The 26,559-nt window shown below is 29.0% G+C and overlaps 1 protein-coding gene across 1 annotated transcript; it reads right to left on the bottom strand.

Annotated features, from left to right (window-relative positions):
- Positions 1–13,823: 13,823 nt before the first annotated feature.
- LOC141452099 (cilia- and flagella-associated protein 91-like) lies at positions 13,824–26,308 on the bottom strand. The gene is made up of 16 exons (XM_074123956.1): positions 26,151–26,308; positions 25,233–26,068; positions 24,972–25,106; positions 23,989–24,149; positions 23,039–23,207; positions 21,884–22,057; positions 21,084–21,209; positions 20,820–20,947; positions 20,142–20,288; positions 19,826–20,047; positions 16,816–16,943; positions 16,409–16,514; positions 15,763–15,838; positions 15,615–15,691; positions 14,517–14,700; positions 13,824–13,976 (listed from the first exon to the last, which is right to left on the bottom strand). The coding sequence occupies exons 2-16, from the start codon at positions 25,267–25,269 to the stop codon at positions 13,921–13,923; spliced, it is 1,926 nt and encodes a 641-aa protein (XP_073980057.1). The 5' UTR covers positions 25,270–26,068; positions 26,151–26,308; the 3' UTR covers positions 13,824–13,920.
- Between the last annotated feature and the right edge of the window lie 251 nt (positions 26,309–26,559).

Genomic DNA, 26,559 nt, shown 5'->3' with positions numbered 1-26,559 from the left:
ATTTTACACAATTATGGACAATAGTAGTCTGCATATACAGATGGAATATAAAGATAATCTATCGAGTAGTTTACGAAATATTTGAAATCAAAGATTTTACTTTGTAAAACGGAAGCAAACTTTAACACTAAATATCTCCATTTCTGCTCGATAGATTTTTACTATATTTTACACAATTATGGACAATAATAGTCTGCATATACAGATGGAATATAAAGATAATCTATCGAGTAGTTTACGAAAAATTAGAAATTAAAGATTTTACTTTGTAAAACGGAAGCAAACTTTAACACTAAATATCTCCATTTCTGCTCGATAGATTTTTACTATATTTTACACAATTATGGACAATAGTAGTCTGCATATACAGATAGAATATAAAGAAAATCTATCGAGTAGTTTACGAAAAATTAGAAATTAAAGATTTTACTTTGTAAAACGGAAGCAAACTTTAACACTAAATATCTCCATTTCTGCTCGATAGATTTTTACTATATTTTACACAATTATGGACAATAGTAGTCTGCATATACAGATGGAATATAAAGAAAATCTATCGAGTAGTTTACGAAATATTAGAAATCAAAGATTTTACTTTGTAAAACGGAAGCAAACTTTAACACTAAATATCTCCATTTCTGCTCGATAGATTTTTACTATATTTTACACAATTATGGACAATAGTAGTCTGCATATACAGATGGAATATAAAGAAAATCTATCGAGTAGTTTACGAAATATTAGAAATCAAAGATTTTACTTTGTAAAACGGAAGCAAACTTTAACACTAAATATCTCTATTTCTGCTCGATAGATTTTTACTATATTTTACACAATTATGGACAATAGTAGTCTGCATATACAGATGGAATATAAAGATAATCTATCGAGTAGTTTACGAAATATTTGAAATCAAAGATTTTACTTTGTAAAACGGAAGCAAACTTTAACACTAAATATCTCCATTTCTGCTCGATAGATTTTTACTATATTTTACACAATTATGGACAATAATAGTCTGCATATACAGATGGAATATAAAGAAAATCTATTGAGTAGTTTACGAAAAATTAGAAATTAAAGATTTTACTTTGTAAAACAGAAGCAAACTTTAACACTAAATATCTCCATTTCTGCGCGATAGATTTTTACTATATTTTACACAATTATGGACTATAATAGTCTGCATATACAGATGGAATATAAAGAAAATCTATCGAGTAGTTTACGAAAAATTAGAAATTAAAGATTTTACTTTGTAAAACAGAAGCAAACTTTAACACTAAATATCTCCATTTCTGCTCGATAGATTTTTACTATATTTTACACAATTATGGACAATAATAGTCTGCATATACAGATGGAATATAAAGAAAATCTATCGAGAAGTTTACGAAATATTAGAAATCAAAGATTTTACTTTGTAAAACGGAAGCAAACATTAACACTAAATATCTCCATTTCTGCTCGATAGATATTTACTATATTTTACACAATTATGGACTATAATAGTCTGCATATACAGATGGAATATAAAGAAAATCTATCGAGTAGTTTACGAAAAATTAGAAATTAAAGATTTTACTTTGTAAAACAGAAGCAAACTTTAACACTAAATATCTCCATTTCTGCTCGATAGATTTTTACTATATTTTACACAATTATGGACAATAGTAGTCTGCATATACAGATGGAATATAAAGAAAATCTATCGAGTAGTTTACGAAATATTAGAAATCAAAGATTTTACTTTGTAAAACGGAAGCAAACTTTACCACTAAATATCTCCATTTCTGCTCAATAGATTTTTACTATAAATTACACAATTATGGACAATAATAGTCTGCATACATAGATGGAATATAAATAAAATCTATCGAGTAGTTTACGAAATATTTGAAATCAAAGATTTTACTTTGTAAAACGGAAGCAAACTTTAACACTAAATATCTCCATTTCTGCTCGATAGATTTTTACTATACTTTACACAATTATGGACAATAGTAGTCTGCATATACAGATGGAATATAAAGAAAATCTATCGAGTAGTTTACGAAATATTTGAAATCAAAGATTATACTTTGTAAAACGGAAGCAAACTTTAACACTAAATATCTCCATTTCTGCTCAATAGATTTTTACTATATTTTACACAATTATGGACAATAATAGTCTGCATATGCAGATGGAATATAAATAAAATCTATCGAGTAGTTTACGAAATATTTGAAATCAAAGATTTTAGTTTGTAAAACTGAAGCAAACTTTAACACTAAATATCTCCATTTCTGCTCGATAGATTTTTACTATACTTTACACAATTATGGACAATAATAGTCTGCATATGCAGATGGAATATAAACAAAATCTATCGAGTAGTTTACGAAATATTTGAAATCATAGATTTCACTTTGTAAAACGGAAGCAAACTTTAACACTAAATATCCCCATTTCTGCTCGATAGATTTTTACTATATTTTACACAATTATGGACAATAGTAGTCTGCATATACAGATGGAATATAAAGAAAATCTATCGAGTAGTTTACGAAATATTAGAAATCAAAGATTTTATTTTGTAAAACGGAAGCAAACTTTAACACTAAATATCCCCATTTCTGCTCGATAGATTTTTACTATATTTTACACAATTATGGACAATAGTAGTCTGCATATACAGATGGAATATAAAGAAAATCTATCGAGTAGTTTACGAAATATTTGAAATCATAGATTTCACTTTGTAAAACGGAAGCAAACTTTAACACTAAATATCCCCATTTCTGCTCGATAGATTTTTACTATATTTTACACAATTATGGACAATAGTAGTCTGCATATACAGATGGAATATAAAGAAAATCTATCGAGTAGTTTACGAAATATTTGAAATCATAGATTTCACTTTGTAAAACGGAAGCAAACTTTAACACTAAATATCCCCATTTCTGCTCGATAGATTTTTACTATATTTTACACAATTATGGACAATAGTAGTCTGCATATACAGATGGAATATAAACAAAATCTATCGAGTGGTTTACGAAATATTTGAAATCAAAGATTTTACTTTGTAAAACGGAAGCAAACTTTAACACTAAATATCTCCATTTCTGCTCGATAGATTTTTACTATATTTTACACAATTATGGACTATAATAGTCTGCATATACAGATGGAATATAAACAAAATCTATCGAGTGGTTTACGAAATATTTGAAATCAAAGATTTCACTTTGTAAAACGGAAGCAAACTTTAACACTAAATATCTCCATTTCTGCTCAATAGATTTTTACTATATTTTACACAATTATGGACAACAGTAGTCTGCATATACAGATGGAATATAAAGATAATCTATCGAGTAGTTTACGAAATATTTGAAATCAAATATTTTACTTTGTAAAACGGAAGCAAACTTTAACACTAAATATCTCCATTTCTGCTCGATAGATTTTTACTATATTTTACACAATTATGGACAATAATAGTCTGCATATACAGATGGAATATAAAGATAATCTATCGAGTAGTTTACGATAAATTAGAAATTAAAAATTTTACTTTGTAAAACGGAAGCAAACTTTAACACTAAATATCTCCATTTCTGCTCGATAGATTTTTACTATATTTTACACAATTATGGACAATAGTAGTCTGCATATACAGATGGAATATAAAGAAAATCTATCGAGTAGTTTACGAAATATTAGAAATCAAAGATTTTACTTTGTAAAACGGAAGCAAACTTTAACACTAAATATCTCCATTTCTGCTCGATAGATTTTTACTATATTTTACACAATTATGGACAATAATAGTCTGCATATACAGATGGAATATAAAGATAATCTATCGAGTAGTTTACGAAAAATTAGAAATTAAAGATTTTACTTTGTAAAACGGAAGCAAACTTTAACACTAAATATCTCCATTTCTGCTCGATAGATTTTTACTATATTTTACACAATTATGGACAATAGTAGTCTGCATATACAGATGGAATATAAAGAAAATCTATCGAGTAGTTTACGAAATATTAGAAATCAAAGATTTTACTTTGTAAAACGGAAGCAAACTTTAACACTAAATATCTCCATTTCTGCTTGATAGATTTTTACTATATTTTACACAATTATGGACAATAATAGTCTGCATATACAGATGGAATATAAAGATAATCTATCGAGTAGTTTACGAAAAATTAGAAATTAAAGATTTTACTTTGTAAAACGGAAGCAAACTTTAACACTAAATATCTCCATTTCTGCTCGATAGATTTTTACTATATTTTACACAATTATGGACAATAGTAGTCTGCATATACAGATGGAATATAAAGAAAATCTATCGAGTAGTTTACGAAATATTAGAAATCAAAGATTTTACTTTGTAAAACGGAAGCAAACTTTAACACTAAATATCTCTATTTCTGCTCGGTAGATTTTTACTATATTTTACACAATTATGGACAATAGTAGTCTGCATATACAGATGGAATATAAAGATAATCTATCGAGTAGTTTACGAAATATTTGAAATCAAAGATTTTACTTTGTAAAACGGAAGCAAACTTTAACACTAAATATCTCCATTTCTGCTCGATAGATTTTTACTATATTTTACACAATTATGGACAATAATAGTCTGCATATACAGATGGAATATAAAGAAAATCTATCGAGTAGTTTACGAAAAATTAGAAATTAAAGATTTTACTTTGTAAAACAGAAGCAAACTTTAACACTAAATATCTCCATTTCTGCGCGATAGATTTTTACTATATTTTACACAATTATGGACTATAATAGTCTGCATATACAGATGGAATATAAAGAAAATCTATCGAGTAGTTTACGAAAAATTAGAAATTAAAGATTTTCCTTTGTAAAACAGAAGCAAACTTTAACACTAAATATCTCCATTTCTGCTCGATAGATTTTTACTATATTTTACACAATTATGGAGAATAATAGTCTGCACATACAGATGGAATATAAAGAAAATCTATCGAGTAGTTTACGAAAAATTAGAAATTAAAGATTTTACTTTGTAAAACAGAAGCAAACTTTAACACAAAATATCTCCATTTCTGCTCGATAGATTTTTACTATATTTTACACAATTATGGACAATAGTAGTCTGCATATACTGATGGAATATAAAGAAAATCTATCGAGTAGTTTACGAAATATTTGAAATCAAAGATTTTACTTTGTAAAACGGAAGCAAACTTTAACACTAAATATCTCCATTTCTGCTCGATAGATTTTTACTATATTTTACACAATTATGGACAATAGTAGTCTGCATATACTAATGGAATATAAAGAAAATCTATCGAGTAGTTTACGAAATATTTGAAATTAAAGATTTTACTTTGTAAAACAGAAGCAAACTTTAACACAAAATATCTCCATTTCTGCTCGATAGATTTTTACTATATTTTACACAATTATGGACAATAGTAGTCTGCATATACTGATGGAATATAAAGAAAATCTATCGAGTAGTTTACGAAATATTTGAAATCAAAGATTTTCCTTTGTAAAACAGAAGCAAACTTTAACACTAAATATCTCCATTTCTGCTCGATAGATTTTTACTATATTTTACACAATTATGGAGAATAATAGTCTGCATATACAGATGGAATATAAAGAAAATCTATCGAGTAGTTTACGAAAAATTAGAAATTAAAGATTTTACTTTGTAAAACAGAAGCAAACTTTAACACAAAATATCTCCATTTCTGCTCGATAGATTTTTACTATATTTTACACAATTATGGACAATAGTAGTCTGCATATACAGATGGAATATAAAGAAAATCTATCGAGAAGTTTACGAAATATTAGAAATCAAAGATTTTACTTTGTAAAACGGAAGCAAACTTTAACACTAAATATCTCCATTTCTGCTCGATAGATTTTTACTATATTTTACACAATTATGGACAATAGTAGTCTGCATATACAGATGGAATATAAAGAAAATCTATCGAGTAGTTTACGAAATATTAGAAATCAAAGATTTTACTTTGTAAAACGGAAGCAAACTTTAACACTAAATATCTCTATTTCTGCTCGATAGATTTTTACTATATTTTACACAATTATGGACAATAGTAGTCTGCATATACCGATGGAATAGAAAGAAAATCTATCAAGTAGTTTACGAAATATTTGAAATCAAAGATTTTACTTTGTAAAACGGAAGCAAACTTTAACACTAAATATCTCCATTTCTGCTCGATAGATTTTTACTATATTTTACACAATTATGGACAATAATAGTCTGCATATATAGATGGAATAGAAAGAAAATCTATCGAGTAGTTTACGAAATATTTGAAATCAAAGATTTTACTTTGTAAAACGGAAGCAAACTTTACAACTAAATATCTCCATTTCTGCTCAATAGATTTTTACTATATTTTACACAATTATGGACAATAATTGTCTGCATATATAGATGGAATAGAAAGAAAATCTATCGAGTAGTTTACGAAATATTTGAAATCAAAGATTTTACTTTGTAAAACGGAAGCAAACTTTAACACTAAATATCTCCATTTCTGCTCGATAGATTTTTACTATATTTTACACAGTTATGGACAATAGTAGTCTGTATATACAGATGGAATATAAACAAAATCTATCGAGTAGTTTACGAAATATTTGAAATCAAATATTTTACTTTGTAAAACGGAAGCAAACTTTAACACTAAATATCTCTATTTCTGCTCGATAGATTTTTACTATATTTTACACAATTATGGACAATAGTAGTCTGCATATACCGATGGAATATAAACAAAATCTATCGAGTAGTTTACGAAATATTTGAAATCAAAGATTTTACTTTGTAAAACGGAAGCAAACTTAAACACTAAATATCTCCATTTCTGCTCAATAGATTTTTACTATATTTTACACAATTATGGACAATAATAGTCTGCATACATAGATGGAATATAAATAAAATCTATCGAGTAGTTTACGAAATATTTGAAATCAAAGATTTTACTTTGTAAAACGGAAGCAAACTTTAACACTAAATATCTCCATTTCTGCTCGATAGATTTTTACTATACTTTACACAATTATGGACAATAATAGTCTGCATATACAGATGGAATATAAACAAAATCTATGGAGTAGTTTACGAAATATTTGAAATCATAGATTTCACTTTGTAAAACGGAAGCAAACTTTAACACTAAATATCTCCATTTCTGCTCGATAGATTTTTACTATATTTTACACAATTTTGGACAATAATAGTCTGCATATACAGATGGAATATAAACAAAATCTATCGAGTAGTTTACGAAATATTTGAAATCAAATATTTTATTTTGTAAAACCGAAGCAAACTTTAACACTAAATATCTCCATTTCTGCTCGATAGATTTTTACTATATTTTACACAATTATGGACAATAGTGGTCTTCATATACAGATGGAATATAAACAAAATCTATCGAGTAGTTTACGAAATATTTGAAATCAAAGATTTTACTTTGTAAAACGGAAGCAAACTTTAACACTAAATATCTCCATTTCTGCTCGATAGATTTTTACTATATTTTACACAATTATGGACAATAGTAGTCTGCATATACAGATGGAATATAAAGAAAATCTATCGAGTAGTTTACGAAAAATTAGAAATTAAAGATTTTACTTTGTAAAACGGAAGCAACCTTTAACACTAAATATCTCCATTTCTGCTCGATAGATTTTTACTATATTTTACACAATTATGGACAATAGTAGTCTGCATATACAGATGGAATATAAGGAAGATCTATCGAGTAGTTTACGAAATATTAGAAATCAAAGATTTTACTTTGTAAAACGGAAGCAAACTTTAACACTAAATATTTCCATTTCTGCTCAATAGATTTTTACTATATTTTACACAATTATGGACAATAATAGTCTGCATACATAGATGGAATATAAATAAAATCTATCGAGTAGTTTACGAAATATTAGAAATCAAAGATTTTACTTTGTAAAACGGAAGCAAACTTTAACACTAAATATCTCCATTTCTGCTCGATAGATTTTTACTATACTTTACACAATTATGGACAATAATAGTCTGCATATACAGATGGAATATAAACAAAATCTATCGAGTAGTTTACGAAATATTTGAAATCAAAGATTTTATTTTGTAATACCGAAGCAAACTTTAACACTAAATATCTCCATTTCTGCTCGATAGATTTTTACTATATTTTACACAATTATGGACAATAGTAGTCTGCATATACAGATGGAATATAAAGATAATCTATCGAGTAGTTTACGAAATATTTGAAATCAAAGATTTTACTTTGTAAAACGGAAGCAAACTTTAACACTAAATATCTCCATTTCTGCTCGATAGATTTTTACTATATTTTACACAATTATGGACAATAATAGTCTGCATATACAGATGGAATATAAAGAAAATCTATCGAGTAGTTTACGAAAAATTAGAAATTAAAGATTTTACTTTGTAAAACGGAAGCAAACTTTAACACTAAATATCTCCATTTCTGCTCGATAGATTTTTACTATATTTTACACAATTATGGACAATAGTAGTCTGCATATACAGATGGAATATAAGGAAGATCTATCGAGTAGTTTACGAAATATTAGAAATCAAAGATTTTACTTTGTAAAACGGAAGCAAACTTTAACACTTAATATCTCCATTTCTGCTCAATAGATTTTTACTATATTTTACACAATTATGGACAATAATAGTCTGCATACATAGATGGAATATAAATAAAATCTATCGAGTAGTTTACGAAATATTAGAAATCAAAGATTTTACTTTGTAAAACGGAAGCAAACTTTAACACTAAATATCTCCATTTCTGCTCGATAGATTTTTACTATACTTTACACAATTATGGACAATAATAGTCTGCATATACAGATGGAATATAAACAAAATCTATCGAGTAGTTTACGAAATATTTGAAATCAAAGATTTTATTTTGTAAAACCGAAGCAAACTTTAACACTAAATATCTCCATTTCTGCTCGATAGATTTTTACTATATTTTACACAATTATGGACAATAGTAGTCTGCATATACAGATGGAATATAAAGATAATCTATCGAGTAGTTTACGAAATATTTGAAATCAAAGATTTTACTTTGTAAAACGGAAGCAAACTTTAACACTAAATATCTCCATTTCTGCTCGATAGATTTTTACTATATTTTACACAATTATGGACAATAATAGTCTGCATATACAGATGGAATATAAAGAAAATCTATCGAGTAGTTTACGAAAAATTAGAAATTAAAGATTTTACTTTGTAAAACGGAAGCAAACTTTAACACTAAATATCTCCATTTCTGCTCGATAGATTTTTACTATATTTTACACAATTATGGACAATAGTAGTCTGCATATACAGATGGAATATAAACAAAAACAAATCGAGTGGTTTACGAAATATTAGAAATCAAAGATTTTACTTTGTAAAACGGAAGCAAACTTTAACACTAAATATCTCCATTTCTGCTCGATAGATTTTTACTATATTTTACACAATTATGGACAATAGTAGTCTGCATATACAGATGGAATATAAAGAAAATCTATCGAGTAGTTTACGAAATATTAGAAATCAAAGATTTTACTTTGTAAAACGGAAGCAAACTTTAACACTAAATATCTCTATTTCTGCTCGATAGATTTTTACTATATTTTACACAATTATGGACAATAGTAGTCTGCATATACCGATGGAATATAAAGAAAATCTATCGAGTAGTTTACGAAATATTAGAAATCAAAGATTTTACTTTGTAAATCGGAAGCAAACTTTAACACTAAATATCTCTATTTCTGCTCGATAGATTTTTACTATATTTTACACAATTATGGACAATAGTAGTCTGCATATACCGATGGAATATAAAGAAAATCTATCGAGTAGTTTACGAAATATTAGAAATCAAAGATTTTACATTGTAAAACGGAAGCAAACTTTAACACTAAATATCTCTATTTCTGCTCGATAGATTTTTACTATATTTTACACAATTATGGACAATAGTAGTCTGCATATACCGATGGAATATAAAGAAAATCTATCGAGTAGTTTACGAAATATTAGAAATCAAAGATTTTACTTTGTAAAACGGAAGCAAACTTTAACACTAAATATCTCCATTTCTGCTCGATAGATTTTTACTATATTTTACACAATTATGGACAATAGTAGTCTGCATATACCGATGGAATATAAAGAAAATCTATCGAGTAGTTTACGAAATATTAGAAATCAAAGATTTTACTTTGTAAAACGGAAGCAAACTTTAACACTAAATATCTCCATTTCTGCTCGATAGATTTTTACTATATTTTACACAATTATGGACAATAGTAGTCTGCATATACCGATGGAATATAAAGAAAATCTATCGAGTAGTTTACGAAATATTAGAAATCAAAGATTTTACTTTGTAAATCGGAAGCAAACTTTAACACTAAATATCTCCATTTCTGCTCGATAGATTTTTACTATATTTTACACAATTATGGACAATAGTAGTCTGCATATACCGATGGAATATAAAGAAAATCTATCGAGTAGTTTACGAAATATTAGAAATCAAAGATTTTACTTTGTAAAACGGAAGCAAACTTTAACACTAAATATCTCCATTTCTGCTCGATAGATTTTTACTATATTTTACACAATTATGGACAATAGTAGTCTGCATATACCGATGGAATATAAAGAAAATCTATCGAGTAGTTTACGAAATATTAGAAATCAAAGATTTTACTTTGTAAATCGGAAGCAAACTTTAACACTAAATATCTCCATTTCTGCTCGATAGATTTTTACTATATTTTACACAATTATGGACAATAATAGTCTGCATATACAGATGGAATATAAAGAAAATCTATCGAGTAGTTTACGAAATATTAGAAATCAAAGATTTTACTTTGTAAAACGGAAGCAAACTTTAACACTAAATATCTCTATTTCTGCTCGATAGATTTTTACTATATTTTACACAATTATGGACAATAGTAGTCTGCATATACCGATGGAATATAAAGAAAATCTATCGAGTAGTTTACGAAATATTAGAAATCAAAGATTTTACTTTGTAAAACGGAAGCAAAGTTTAACACTAAATATCTCCATTTCTGCTCGATAGATTTTTACTATATTTTACACAATTATGGACAATAGTAGTCTGCATATACAGATGGAATATAAAGAAAATCTATCGAGTAGTTTACGAAATATTAGAAATCAAAGATTTTACTTTGTAAAACGGAAGCAAACTTTAACACTAAATATCTCTATTTCTGCTCGATAGATTTTTACTATATTTTACACAATTATGGACAATAGTAGTCTGCATATACCGATGGAATATAAAGAAAATCTATCGAGTAGTTTACGAAATAATTGAAATCAAAGATTTTACTTTGTAAAACGGAAGCAAACTTTAACACTAAATATCTCCATTTCTGCTCAATAGATTTTTACTATATTTTACACAATTATGGACAATAATAGTCTGCATATACAGATGGAATATAAAGAAAATCTATCGAGTAGTTTACGAAATATTTGAAATCAAAGATTTCACTTTGTAAAACGGAAGCAAACTTTAACACTAAATATCTCCATTTCTGCTCAATAGATTTTTACTATATTTTACACAATTATGGACAATAGTAGTCTGCATATACCGATGGAATATAAAGAAAATCTATCGAGTAGTTTACGAAATATTTGAAATCAAAGATTTCACTTTGTAAAACGGAAGCAAACTTTAACACTAAATATCTCCATTTCTGCTCAATAGATTTTTACTATATTTTACACAATTATGGACAATAGTAGTCTGCATATACCGATGGAATATAAAGAAAATCTATCGAGTAGTTTACGAAATATTTGAAATCAAAGATTTCACTTTGTAAAACGGAAGCAAACTTTAACATTAAATATCTCCATTTCTGCTCAATAGATTTTTACTATATTTTACACAATTATGGACAATAATAGTCTGCATATATAGATGGAATAGAAAGAAAATCTATCGAGTAGTTTACGAAATATTTGAAATCAAAGATTTTACTTTGTAAAACGGAAGCAAACTTTAACACTAAATATCTCCATTTCTGCTCGATAGATTTTTACTATATTTTACACAATTATGGACAATAGCAGTCTGTATATACAGATGGAATATAAACAAAATTTATCGAGTAGTTTACGAAATATTTGAAATCAAATATTTTACTTTGTAAAACGGAAGCAAACTTTAACACTAAATATCTCTATTTCTGCTCGATAGATTTTCACTATATTTTACACAATTATGGACAATAGTAGTCTGCATATACCGATGGAATATAAAGAAAATCTATCGAGTAGTTTACGAAATATTTGAAATCAAAGATTTTACTTTGTAAAACGGAAGCAAACTTTAACACTAAATATCTCCATTTCTGCTCAATAGATTTTTACTATATTTTACACAATTATGGACAATAATAGTCTGCATACATAGATGGAATATAAATAAAATCTATCGAGTAGTTTACGAAATATTTGAAATCAAAGATTTTACTTTGTAAAACGGAAGCAAACTTTAACACTAAATATCTCCATTTCTGCTCGATAGATTTTTACTATACTTTACACAATTATGGACAATAATAGTCTGCATATACAGATGGAATATAAACAAAATCTATCGAGTAGTTTACGAAATATTTGAAATCATAGATTTCACTTTGTAAAACGGAAGCAAACTTTAACACTAAATATCTCCATTTCTGCTCGATAGATTTTTACTATATTTTACACAATTTTGGACAATAATAGTCTGCATATACAGATGGAATATAAACAAAATCTATCGAGTAGTTTACGAAATATTTGTAATCAAAGATTTTATTTTGTAAAACCGAAGCAAACTTTAACACTAAATATCTCCATTTCTGCTCGATAGATTTTTACTATATTTTACACAATTATAGACAATAGTAGTCTGCATATAGAGATGGAATATAAACAAAATCTATTGAGTAGTTTACGAGATTTTTGAAATCAAACATTTCACTTTGTAAAACGGAAGCAAACTTTAACATTAAATATCTCCATTTTTGCTTGATAGATTTTTACTATATTTTACACAATTATAGACAATAGTTGTCTCCATAAACAGGTGAAATATCAAAAAATTATTTAGATACGCACTTTTAGAGGTCGCAATGCTGTGTATCGTTTGAAGAAGTGGTTGCCTCATACAGGCCAGGCCCTCTCTAAAACTATTGTTACTAATATTTCAACTCTTGTTCTTATTTTGCTAAAATTCAGCACGTAGAAGCGTGTAAAGCTTCCCTAAGTGACTAAAGTGCCATCATGCTCTTACACCTACTAAGAGGGTGTTCTGTAAATCGTTCAAATTGTCGACGGTCGAAATGAATTTAATGAATGAATTATCTTTCAATTTGGAATTTTTAGATACGGTAGATACGGCTTTTATGGATCTCGATGGTATATAGTTCGGAGGTGATACAATAAACGTAAATTTTCACACAGATAACTATTCAAGAAATTTTAATAATTTTAAGTAGAAAATGGTCTTTGTCATTCATTTATCTGAATTTATTAATTTTTTATTTTCTATAAGCAGCAACTCCAGCAGACGGCATTTGCCATGGTGTATACCTTTTGTTCTGGTTACATTTGTATAATTGTATTTAGTTAAATAATGGTTATAATAATAGAAAATAGAAAATGGGAATGATGAAAAAAAAACACCAGTTTTTTGGATTTCTTGTAATGATAGAATGAAAATTTAATTACAAGTAAATCGGCGAAGATTTAGATTCGCTGCTAGATTACGTATCGAATAGAATCTTTGCTTCACTGTCTTCATCCGTCGAGGAACTCTCATCTGTGAAAAATGAATGATTAAAACTTGTGATTCGAATAATTATAAAAATTTCTCTTATTACTATTCTTTGGGTACTAGCTCTCAAACGTTTTTTAAACTGTGATTAATTGAGTCATATTTATTTCTTATCAACATTTTAAAGTTTTTAAAACCGTATTTTATGCTGAATCGTTTATTACTTTAAAATGTCAGAATCTATAGATTACAGTCTTAAATTCTTATTGATTAAATTATAACGTCTATACGTTACAATTTAAGCAATAAGTACAACACCCACATGCCTTGTACGATAGATCGAAACGCTGGCATTTATAAGTTTTGTTGAATGACGTACTTCAAAAATAATTTTAAAACGGCAATAATATAAAGGTAAGAATGATTATCAACATTAGAAGCTCACTTCATTTGATAATATAGATTGTAGATAAAGAGTGTTACTTTAATCAGTGTTTTAGATGAATTAATCAATTACCCCAATTATTGCCTTAATTTCCTTAAGAATCGGGTAAATAAATTAATAACTGTAGAATGAAAGCTTACCACTGGTAGTAAGAGAAGATGCGGATACAGAACTTAACGACGGGACGTTGAAAGTGATAGGAAGTTCAAAATCTTGTGATTCTTTTTCAGCGTATTGCATCCTTTCCACGGCTTCCATCAGGAACTCTTTCAAATAATCGTGGATCTGATCATGTTCTATACCTAGTTCGGGCCTCGCCATTATCTGCAAGATTGATACAATATAGCCAAAGGAAAATGTTCTCAGAGGAAATGAGCAGAGGCTCTAGGACTGCGCAAAGAATAGTCTGTGTAAATTCTGAATTCTGTTCAGAAGGAAGAGCCAAGGACACTGCAGAAGGTCAGTGTCAGAAGGATTCAGTACCAAAGACTGGTAATAGGGACCTATTCACTTGTTCGGAGAAGTAAAATCCACGGCCTTCATACATTGCCCAGGAGTTCCTCACCAGACTCTCACAAGTCCTAATTAAACTAGTCTAAGAGATGCTATAATTTGAAGGATATCCTTAAATCCTTCTTGATTGCAAAAGTATTGATCTTTCTGGCCAATCTAGTCTTTTGGAATCTAAGTTAATCTTAAAAAATAATTTGATATCTTAAACTAACATCTACCTAAACTAGGGCACTTACGGTTATAAAAAATTGAAAACTATTATTATAATTATACAGATGATAAATTATGGGCTCTCAAAATGGCACTCACTGGTTATTATTGGATAATCGACTAAGAAGAACTTAAGATGAGTAAACAACCTTAATCTTGGGGTTGTAAGTTCTCATTTTATCCAATTTTCAATTTTAAGCGGTAGGTGCAGTAATCCAATAAATTTTTGAATAAATGATAACCTTTTTCTTTTAACTGTAATTTGTTTTTCCATCCTAGATTGTTTCAACTTACTTCAGTCGCTTACTAATGATTGATTACTAATTAAAACAAATTTTACACTTGAATTTAATTACTTAGATATGTAATTATTGTTATGATCATGAAACCATCACCACAATACCATTGTATGTACGTAAATAATTATCATTTTTGCTTTTCAAGCAATGTATTTAGTAAGTATCTACGCAAAAAAAATTGGGCCAATTTTTAAAATAATAAAATAAGTACTACACCTGATATTCTGCGATTGCTTCTTGATTCTTTTTCACCCTTAACTCTCTTAATTCTTTCTCTGACTTGGTCTCATCGTCTAGACGGGGAATATAAATCAAAGTTAATTTAAAAAAAAAAATTTCAAAGGTAAGTAATATAAACAATTACCTGGAATGTCTTTTTCTTCGTTTCCAAATATTGCTAAATACGCTTCGCGTCGGTGACGTTCTTGTCTGGCTTCCACCTTTATTTATAAAACATTTCAGATTATTAGATCATGGAGCGTTATCGTGAACAACAATTTTTGAAATCATTCATGATTTTGCCGATTATAAAACGTAAAAAGAATTTGTGGGAAATAACTTATTTTATTTTATAAATCCTATTTTGTTTATAGGTCTCTAATAATTAATAATTAGATCTCAAAACATCAGTGAACTAATTCTCTATTCTCAAAAATGGGACAGGAAATAATAAACTTTATTAATTGTTGTCGGAAAAGATAAAACAAAAAAAAAATCTGAAATAAAAAATAATCTCTAAATTAAATTTAGAGAGGTTCACATAGCTTGAATATTTTTCAGAATATTTTTTACGAAACAGTAATGGCCTAACTTTACTTCTTTCTTCATCATGGGTTCAAGACTTAATCTACAGTGATTGAATTGTTTATATAAGCGGGCTTTCTTCCCTAAAAGTGGACTTTTATTTGGGAAGTTAAACAATCAATCAAGCAGAAGAAGCCCAATCAATATATTACAAAACTACTGTTTCAGTTTTCAGGATTTCTTTACAAAACTATCAAGTAAATTACCTCCAATCTACTTGGTAAGCGAACAGATTCGGGTATAAGATAGGAGAAAGTGAGTCTTGTAATTATCATGTCTCTTTCGATCGCTTCATTAGTCCGCTCGAAAAACCTGTTGAAAAGAATTTCACACAATATAACTAAAAATCTGCTGTGAAGATTCACACGACCTTCTCTTACTTCTACTCTCTAACGTTCTAACTCACATACCTTTTTCTTTCTTTCTTTTTTTTTTTTAAATATTTTTCGATACTTTACCAACATTTTTTAACTGGGTATTCCGAAATCTCCCCAAAACATGTGTTTTTTTTTGTTTTTTTTTGAGGGAGTGGTGGTTTAGATTTTAGTTTTTCGTGTTCCTTTTTAATCAATTGAAACCTTAGAAAATTCTCAAGGAATTATATTTGTATAACCTTTCATCAGTTAAGTCTGCCTTAGCTTCAGTCGCTTCTCTGGCTTCCTCTTCGGCCCCAACCATAAACGCTTCATCCATTAAGTTCGCCAAGAATTCGTCAACATATACTTCATGTGCTTTAGATACCTGAAAACCAGAGATCATTGCCAAAGTATGAAAACCATGGATTATTAATTTATTTCTATTAGTTATTTAATAAAATTTAACTAAACATTTATCGGCACCAAGTATTATTCGTGAAGAGAGATACAACAAGACGATACTCAGCCATTATTAGTCTTTGAATAGTTTCCAACTGTGGACAGGAATGGACATTATTTCAAGAATTCGAATAGTGAATAAACTATTATCCCTAATCTTTTATCGGTGCTTCAATCAAATTAAAGAAGAAAAATATTTTTTGTTAGTCACTATCAAGTGCTACGATTTGTTTTCATAAATTCGATTAAACTACAAATAAAAGTAACGGTTAAAAATGTATTCGTTGTTCGATTCCTTCGAATAATGGCCATTCAAGCTCCAGGCAACTTTTGCTTTCCTAAGTCAAAGAGCCCTCATTTGCTCTTCTAGTTCTTCACTGTCAATCGTTTTTTTTTTTCTTTAAAATTTTATTCATGAAATTCACTTCTCTGGAAAAAGCTAAACTTAGAATTACTTAAAGCAGAACTTACAGCTACTATTTTCAAAATGTTTTTAGATCTGTGAACTCCTTTAGAAGTTATGTTAAGTTTCAGGGTTTGCATAATATTTTCAATAAAAACCACTGTATTCATTGATGTCAGTTGTGTTTTGTCTTTGTTACTGTGCACATCGTGTGCTGTTTTAATTGATTTCTAAGTGGTTTCTAGGCTGATTTGATTCACGATTTTTGGCAGACGTGTTTATTAAAGGATATTCTGTGCACTTGTGAAATTTAGTGAAATTCTGACGAGCAGTTTTAAAGATATTAATTAAAATTAATTTTCATATTAATAAAATTATCAGTGGACTGTAGGAACTTGGTGGTGGGGAGACAGTGGCAGTGTTTATTTGAGAAGAAGTTTTGTTTGTCTGTCTCGCTCTATTCTAAAGTTCAAGTTAGTATCATCTTTTTAGATTTGCAGCCATTTACGCACTGAAGGTATATATGTATATGTACTAGCCCTGATATATATATTATCTTTTCTACTAAAATGGGCACCAACGATAGTAATGATAAATTTGAAATACTTCTTGGAGAAATTGGCCAGATAAATCAAATTTTAAATACCATTCAGCAAAGGTTTTCTGAGTTAAAAATAGAAAATCAAGGTCTCTCATCCAGTATTAGTAGTTTAAAGACTGAGATAAAATCTGATTTTAATAGTCTGAAAAATGATTTGAAAATTTTAAATGTTAAAAGTGATAAATTAAGGAAAGAAAATGTGATGTTTGAAAAAAAATTAATCTATTTGAACTCTTTAATGGTTGATTATGAACAGTTTCGTTATGGCAATAGAGTCAGATTGACCAACATTCCTTACTCTGAAAATGAAAATCTCCTCTGTATTATTAAAGCTATTGGTGAATTTATTGGTTGCTCTATTGATGAAAATGATTTGGACTTTTTCTATCGTTTAAAAAGGAAGAGTTTTATGCCAAATCCGCCTATTATCTTAAAATTTGTAAGAAGAGATCTGAAAAATAATTTTTTTAAATTATTTTGGGTGAAAAAAGAATTAATTAATACTAAAATTTTGTCTGGTATTAGTGAGGCGACTTTGAAGCGAATATATATATCTGACGATATGGGTTCGGAAACTTACAGATTATTCAGTAAAGCAAAGGAGCTGCAGAAATCTGGTAAAGTAAAATACTGTTGGTCCAGAAATGGTAAAATATTGATTCGAAAAGAAGAAGGTCTAAAAGTTGTGTTAATCAAGAGCGAAAGTGATCTGATGAAATATGGGTATGAAGTTCCAGTTGACTTAGAAGATGGATCTTCCTTAGCAACTGGAGAAGATACAGAAACTGAAGATGTTTTGACTTCTCAAGGGATCGACAGATCAGCCAAAAAGAGAAAACTTAAGAAATCACAATCTGGTCGAATTTTGGGGTTTCTGAAACCAAAGGTGCCTCCTTTAACGGCTACCAGTTGTGCTCAAGATTTATCTACTCCCCCTCCAAAAAAGTAGACTCTGTTAGTAGAAATTTTGTGTCAAAAATTAATGTATTATTCAGTTACTAAATCGTGAAATTATAAATGTAAATGATCTTTATTTTGAAGTTTTTGTATTTTATTCTGTTATAAATTTATGTATGTATATTTATTTTTATATGGGTGAATTAATTATTATTTTAATGTTTATTTTTTTTTCTTTCGTTTGGTTATCATGTTTATTGAGGGTATTTATTTCATTTTTCCTTATTACTGATTTTAGGCGGAAGCTTTATATTCTTTTAATCATTATAGCTGTTTTCAATTTATTTATTTTCTTCAATACTGTTTATGATTTATTGTTTTTTTTTCAGTTTTGTCTGCTTTTTATTTATTTATTTTCTTTTGTGTGAATTTATACACAACTCCATGCTTATTTACAATTGTAATTAAAGCAATAAAAAAATTATTATTATTATTATTATTATTCATTGATGTCGATCTGGTAATTGAAAATGTCAGCAAACTGCTGAATTTGTTGAGATCTTTCGACTCTCAATCAGTTTCAAATAATTTAAAATATCTAGCCGCCGATTAAGTTCAGAATTTTCATCATAGCAGCAACGCAGAATCGCAATCGTGCTGATTTTGACTTTTGATGATGCTTCCCAAAAGCCATTTTCGAGCAAACATTTGAATTTTGAGCTGTCGATGAATTTGAATATATATTTGATAAATTTGAATTTTCCGAGGCATTTTTTTTGTTTTCTTTACCAAATCAATTAACTTTAATTAATTGCTGAACTTAGAAAACTGAATGAACCCGTAAGGAGAGTTGGCTGAATCACGTGACCAGAGTAAGTAAAATAATGAAAAAAAAATATGTAATTACCGTTTTAAGCATTTCCTCGTGCTGGCGACGTCGCCGTAGTTCCTTCTGTCTGAGACCGCCTTCGCGACTCTCCCTGCCCCACCTGGTCATTTGTGCGCCTTTCACCAAGTCGAACACAACTCGTTCATTTCTCATTCGCGTCATTTCCTTGTTGGTAAAATCCAAAATACTGCTAAGCACGGCGCTTTGAGCTTGGTTGATCACGCCCATTACTGTACCCAACTGACAGCAAAATATTAAGCAAAAAAAAAAAAAAACCTATAAAATTTGATCTTTCTAAGCTTGAAGAAGTTGAGTTACATCTGGCAGTACTTACTATTTTTGTATGGAAGTTATACTTTCTGATGGCTGTATCGTAATGAATTCTTAGTTCGCTGGCTTGTTTTCTCGTGTCTCTAGTAAAGCCGTAGGTATCTCGTAACAGGGTAATAGTATCCAAAAATTTTATTCTTTTTAAATGCAGCTATCAATAAAATTAAAAAAATATGAATGTTTTGAACTTTGAATGATACTTCAACTATAATTCTAGCCAGCAGAGAGAATTCAGCCGTATAAAAAATATTAATCAATTTAATAATGAAGTTTTGTTCCTGAATTATATTTTTATTTATTATGAGACTGAAGATGAATTTTGAGGGATCCGAAACTTCTTTTTAAATCTAACAAATAAATCGTAGAAACTTTCGGCTTTTCTAGGTAAAAATTCCGCTTTTACATTATATAATATACTGTCATGAAAGTGAAGGTTAATGGCAGAAATATGTGCCTAGGAGACCGACGAAAAGAGCTTTGTCACTTCTTAAGTAATATAAAGGAGAGTAGTTGCAACAAGGTAACGGCAACCTTAAGGTTATTTAAAAACTTAATGGAATTGAATTTCTTTGAGCCCTTTTTGCAATCAAACACCGTCTCTTAAAAAAACAAGCTAGATTGGCAACAATCTGAGGGAAGCATCGAATTATCAAACTTATTATTTTAGTAAACCAACAAATACCGTAGTTTGTTCAGCTCGTCCTCTGATTAATCTCTGAATGTAAACAACGGCCTTCTGTAGATCATCGTTTTCTGGTTCCGATACACTGCTAATCACCAAATTAGGTACTTCATCGTTCTTCGACATTCCTGCAATAGAACACCATCTAGAAGTTAGAACACCATTAACTTGTCTTTCTCACGTTAATAATTAACAGAGTTATTAAATGCTTTATTTTTTTAAGGGGAAGGGTGATATCCTTAAAAAATAAAAAATTATACTTACTTTTAATGGATAATGGTATGTCTTGGTAATGGTAGGAAGGCCAAAATTGTTTGTTACATACATGTTTTTTAACATAAGATCTGTAAGGTTTTTTATACATTCTGTTGTTATCGATTTTGCACAGTACTGTAACAAATATATATAAAATCGTTTTTAAATAAAAATTTCAAGAAAGTTTAGGAGATTTTTAACTTAATAATTTGATTAGAATTGTATGGTTTAAAATAAAATTCTGGCGCATACGTTAGTAATGCTGGCCTGAAGTAAAATAAATTTATATGTATTTAAAAAAAAATCATTTTTCTAAAATGGGCGCTTGAGCGAACAGGAACTGACCAATAAATAGATAGCGATATTTATTCTAAATTGACCAACTGCAGGTCAATAGAATGGCTGGCTGCTAGGTGCCTTCTTGAATAAACTAATTTGATGAAGCTGCAAAGATTATTTAATTTTCAAAAATAGGTAACTTATCTTGTAATAATTTCAATTTCGTATTGAATTTTATGCAAAAGACGAATAGAAGAACATATTTAGAATAGTTATTGTTGAAGGCAGCTCTTGGACAACGTTGAACGGGTTTAGTACCGTTGTAAGTGGCGGGCTCCTGTCTAGAAGATAGCTCAGGGTGCCGAATGAATGAGACAACAAAACTTAGACCACAATAGAACCAAACGTCTATGCGATTTTGAAAACTCACAACGTTTCAAAACTAATGCGATCAGACAAGAAATTGCCATTCAAAGTGTCAATTCCTTTATTAAAAGTTGTGCTAGTATTTTAACAGTAAAAGTACTTACACTCGAATTCATCCTCAAGTGTGACAGCTAGCTTTTCATGTTTGAGATTGTTATCGACTGTATATCTGGATGGGTAAACGCAAACATTCGATGATTTCTCCAAATACTTTTCCAGTAGGTCATTTTGGCGGCAGTAATTGATGCTACGATCTTTTTTGTTCAGTTTACGAATCTCTTGAACAAAATATTTCACTAATTTTATTTATTTAAAAGAGATGCTTAAATACAAACAAAAATACATAAACGGGTAAAAATTAAAACATAATGATAGTCGATAACACAACTCATTGGTAAAGCACTTAAGAATTTGTCAATTGAAAAAATCCAAGTCAATATGCTCTCCTGCCAAAATATTTTATTAACACATGCCAAGTAACTATAATTACGAATATATAGCATATGATGTCAGTGATTTTCGGAGATCATTATCGTACACATCGAACTGGTACGTCAATACTAGGGTTTAGTAATTTAGTAAGACGGCGATATGATATGATAAGGCTTTATGAAGTATTTGTATGAAGCGTATCGAACTTCAGGAGAAATACGCTGAAATGCCTCGAATGGCGCAGGAAAAAATGGTTAGCTTCAAAACTTCAGATTTCCCTATTATAAGGAAAGCCTGCCGAACCAGAAACCCTTAAAATAAATCTATAATGAAAAGAGGGATACCTAAAATTTCTTTTACAAATAAACAGTTACAAATAAAACGTAAAAAGTATCTGGTACTGAACATTTCAGGAGTTAAAGTATTGGGGAATGCTCATGGACCAGAGGGATTCCAATTCAAAGAGTACATTGATGATGTGTTAGAAGATAGCAAGATCTGTTGGGTTTAAGTTTAACCAGTGTAGGGACATCAAGGATTACCAAGCTAGAGATTTATTTTTTTGTTTATGAGAAATTTAAAGTATGGGTTGCATAAACTGATTCATTTTCCATATAATGAAATTGACATAAGATCTGCACTATGTCCACGATCAATTTGGCCCTTTTTAAACGATTAGTGACAATATTGTTCGTTGCACTAAACACCCGTTCAGCTTTTGCTATAGTAGAACTAGCTGATCTTTCTAATTTAGGCAATTCAAATTTTATGCTTAAAAAGCTTTAGCCTGAAAGTGACAAACTGACAAATGTATAGTTTCAACTCACCTTTATCCAAACACTTTTTTATATAAGTTTTTTTCGTTGCTAAATCTTGGGCAGTTTTTGCTACTACCTTGGCCACTTTGTCATTCCGTTTCTTTGCTTTCTCATTCCGTCTAGCTATAAGCTCTTGCTCCGCCAATTCAAATCTCTCAATATTATCGTAATCTATTTTCTTTTGGCATACAAAAAAAAAATATATATGTATATATATAAAATCACCTATTTATTGGATTACACATATTTTAGCAATTACCAAAAAAAAAAAAAGGATAATAACACCAATCGAAAGAACAGATGGTGATTTCTCAGGAAGATGATAAAGTATTGGTATCATTTGAGAAAATTAAAATTAAACAATTGGCAGAACAAATTTCAAAATTTGATCATCACTAATTAAAATATTGGTTAAATAATTATCTTTAAATCAACCAGCTATTTTCAAACACATTTCAAGGGATGGCAGAGCCCGGTGCCTCTTTGTTTGTAATAATTTTTGTCCCTTTATTTCCTTTTGAATTGCGTGTTTCCACCAATTTTTTAAATAAAAGAAGCACGTGGTGCAGCTTCTCTAAAGAAAACAAAAAATTTATGGCATTAAACATTTCTAAAAAACTTTTGGAACAAATGTGTCTTTAAAATTCCTAGTTTGGTGAAAATTCCACTTTAGAGACACTTTATTCATTGCATTTTTACTTTTATGAGTTTTTTTCTACGTATCTCTAAAATGCATACTTCGATTTTCACTAAATTCTTTCTTTTATGGACAAAAAGTTTTTATTTGAGCAATTTGTTCCTGAAAATTTTGTTATGCAATTTTAAGGTATAAGTTAGAATGGGTACATTACCATTTCGAGAATTGAAGTAAGAGAAAGTGAGTCGTGTGAGTGTTCATAATTGATTTTTTGAAAATATCAAAAAATTGGAAGTAAAAAAGACATATATTGAAGACATACCAACTCCATAAACGTTATGTCATCCCGATCTAGTTGTATTTCTGCCTCTCTGACGATCTTTGGTGGAAATATACCTTTGTTGAAGAGTTGGGCCCATGCCTTCCTTTTGCGAATCCTGTCTAATGCCCAGACATCTAGAAGATGGTATGGTAATCCTTTCCCTGAAGTTTATAAAGTATAAATAAATAAAAAAGCATTGGTTATTCACAGCGATATATATATCTCAGTGATAATTTTGGCGAGCAAACCATCAATCGCAAAACATTTGTGCTTGTTCACAAAATAATTATACATTATATATATATATATATATATATATATATATATATATATATATATATATATATTACTATCAATCAATCAATTTCAAATTATAACAATAAATGCAAAATATTCCCTAATTTAGACGCTTCAGTAACCAAAATTATTTGTTTTTTAAATTCTGTACGAAACACATAAAAAATGAAGTGATTTTAACGTTAATTAATCTACATTTTTCAAAAATGTATATTTTTTCTAATATTTTTTTTTCAAAAATACAGCTTCTTTAATTATTCATAACTTTGAAAATAAAATGGCCATCAAAATGATTCCAACTACATTGTCTTTATAGCAAATTATATTTAAATAAACAAAGTAAAACCATTTCTCTTAAGGCGGGCAGAAGTTCGACGGAACAAATCTTGGTGCTTGCTATGCTAAAGAAAAGGCGATTAAAAGATACAGATTCTTCAAGAACTTTTATACTCGTTTGTAACATTTCCTTATGGAGGGAATGGAGCAGTGAACTCGCTCTTGTGGCTTCAAAAACCATGCTATGGCCTGGAGTGGGGTCAAGGATCAAGCAATCTTATCCCAAGGAAAAATTTCTCTATATCTTCCGGGCGAAAATTCACTCAATAGCAACATGTGTTCAGTTTAAGCTCTGAAAGAAATATTACAATTCTGTTTTAGTATATTTATATTGTTAAACCAAAACATACCCCATGTAAATTCGTGTAAAGTTATTAATTCGGGAACGGTTCCAGATGCTGCATTAATTCTGTACGGTGGATACCATGGATCTGTCTGGGTCTCGGATTCTCTGTACTTTGTTTGAGTTTTTTCTGAAAATCTGGCTGCAAGGAAAAAACCAAAGTATCAGAGTAATAATAATACAGCAATAAAGACGAAATTCAAAACCATAACAATTAATTAAATGAGTACAAATTGAAGTTAGTCACAGTGTTTACACATTTACTTACTGGTTACTTGATATCCAGTCAATGCTGAAACAGCCATTTCGAAAGACAATAGTTAGAAACTTAACGTACGTAAATATTAAGTAAGATGTTGACCACTTTTCTTGAGTACTATGTTTCCATAGTTACAACTTAAATAACCCCAAGTTCTCCAGAATTTTCTCTTTACAGTTACAGTTTACTGCCAATCGACAGTCTACGCAGGCAATGAAAAATGCAATGGTTGCTTATGACCTCAGATGTTGACGCGCTTTAAACTATATAAAGAAATAATTAATCTGGAAGGAAAAGTTAGTTAAATTTTTCAAGATTACGTCTTACGATGCAATTTTTTGTCCATGAAAAGAGAGGTTTTAGTATTTTATTTGTTTGTTTGGAGATATGGTTTAATGACAAGCAAATTCAGTATAGATGTAGTTTATTAATATATTAAGCTTCGGACCTTCTTGGGTCCAACTCTATTTACATACAACGTAACAAAACAAGAAATATTAATGTAGTCGATACAATAGCTGATTATTGTAGTAATGATCACTAGGCAAAATTCACTACAGTAAGAAATATTTTTATTTTAAAGTTTTCTTTTTTTTTAAGTTACGAAATATTTACATATGTTGAATTATATCATTATTTATATTGAATTAATTAATCCCATTACACAATTCCTTAACCATATTCCATCTTGGTTCTTGCTTTTTCCAAATCATGTAACAATGAATAAAATTGTTGTACAGAAAGTTCTAGATTTAAACGTTCAACTTTAGCTCCATTATTGATAGTAAGCTTGATTTGGACAAAAGTTTTACCTACTAATTTTTCATCACTAGACGCTGCAACAACTGTAAACAAGATATAAGGGCATAAATGATTATTATTTTTGCAGATTTAAGCCTAAACGGTTTAAGTAAAACAAATCCAGACCTCCGAACTGCCAATCAATGTCACTGATTTCACAAGTCATCACAATATATTTATTTCTTATTTGACTAAACCTAAACCTTACCATATACAAAATAATTTCGAAGCTGTGTTTGCAACCTCTAAGCTGGTTTGATTTAGAGAAAGTACCCTACCTTATCATCAAAGATCGATAAGTATTACCTTGATCTACTATCTCAATCGATTCTCATGACTACGATAACATGGGTTTTAGAAACAGGTCTAATTTTATCTACTAGTCTTTTAAAAAAATTCAGCTCTGGTTATTAGCAAGTTATCATTTTATTAGAGAGCCGTATAAAGCTGCATCATATTTAAAGTTTAGTATGCTGAGTCAACACTTGTCCATTAGATGAAATTTCAAAATCTGAACTACTACCAGCAATCCTAT

The sequence above is a fragment of the Rhodnius prolixus genome, unplaced genomic scaffold, assembly GCF_049639745.1.
Source record: "Rhodnius prolixus isolate KJV_2025 unplaced genomic scaffold, Rpr scaffold_38, whole genome shotgun sequence".
Taxonomy (NCBI): Eukaryota; Metazoa; Arthropoda; class Insecta; order Hemiptera; family Reduviidae; genus Rhodnius; species Rhodnius prolixus.
This window is presented reverse-complemented; position numbering and strand designations above follow the sequence as displayed.

Bases quoted from the DNA above. Each gene is read 5' to 3' on its own strand.
- LOC141452099 (XM_074123956.1), bottom strand. From the start codon at position 25,269: ATGGCTGTTTCAGCATTGACTGGATATCAAGTAACCA. The intron at 25,107-25,232 runs GTAAGTAAATGT...TTTTCCTTGCAG, and splicing joins GACTGGATATCAAGTAACCA to CCAGATTTTCAGAAAAAACT. The intron at 15,692-15,762 runs GTAATTGTTTAT...TTCCCCGTCTAG, and splicing joins CGAAGAAAAAGACATTCCAG to ACGATGAGACCAAGTCAGAG.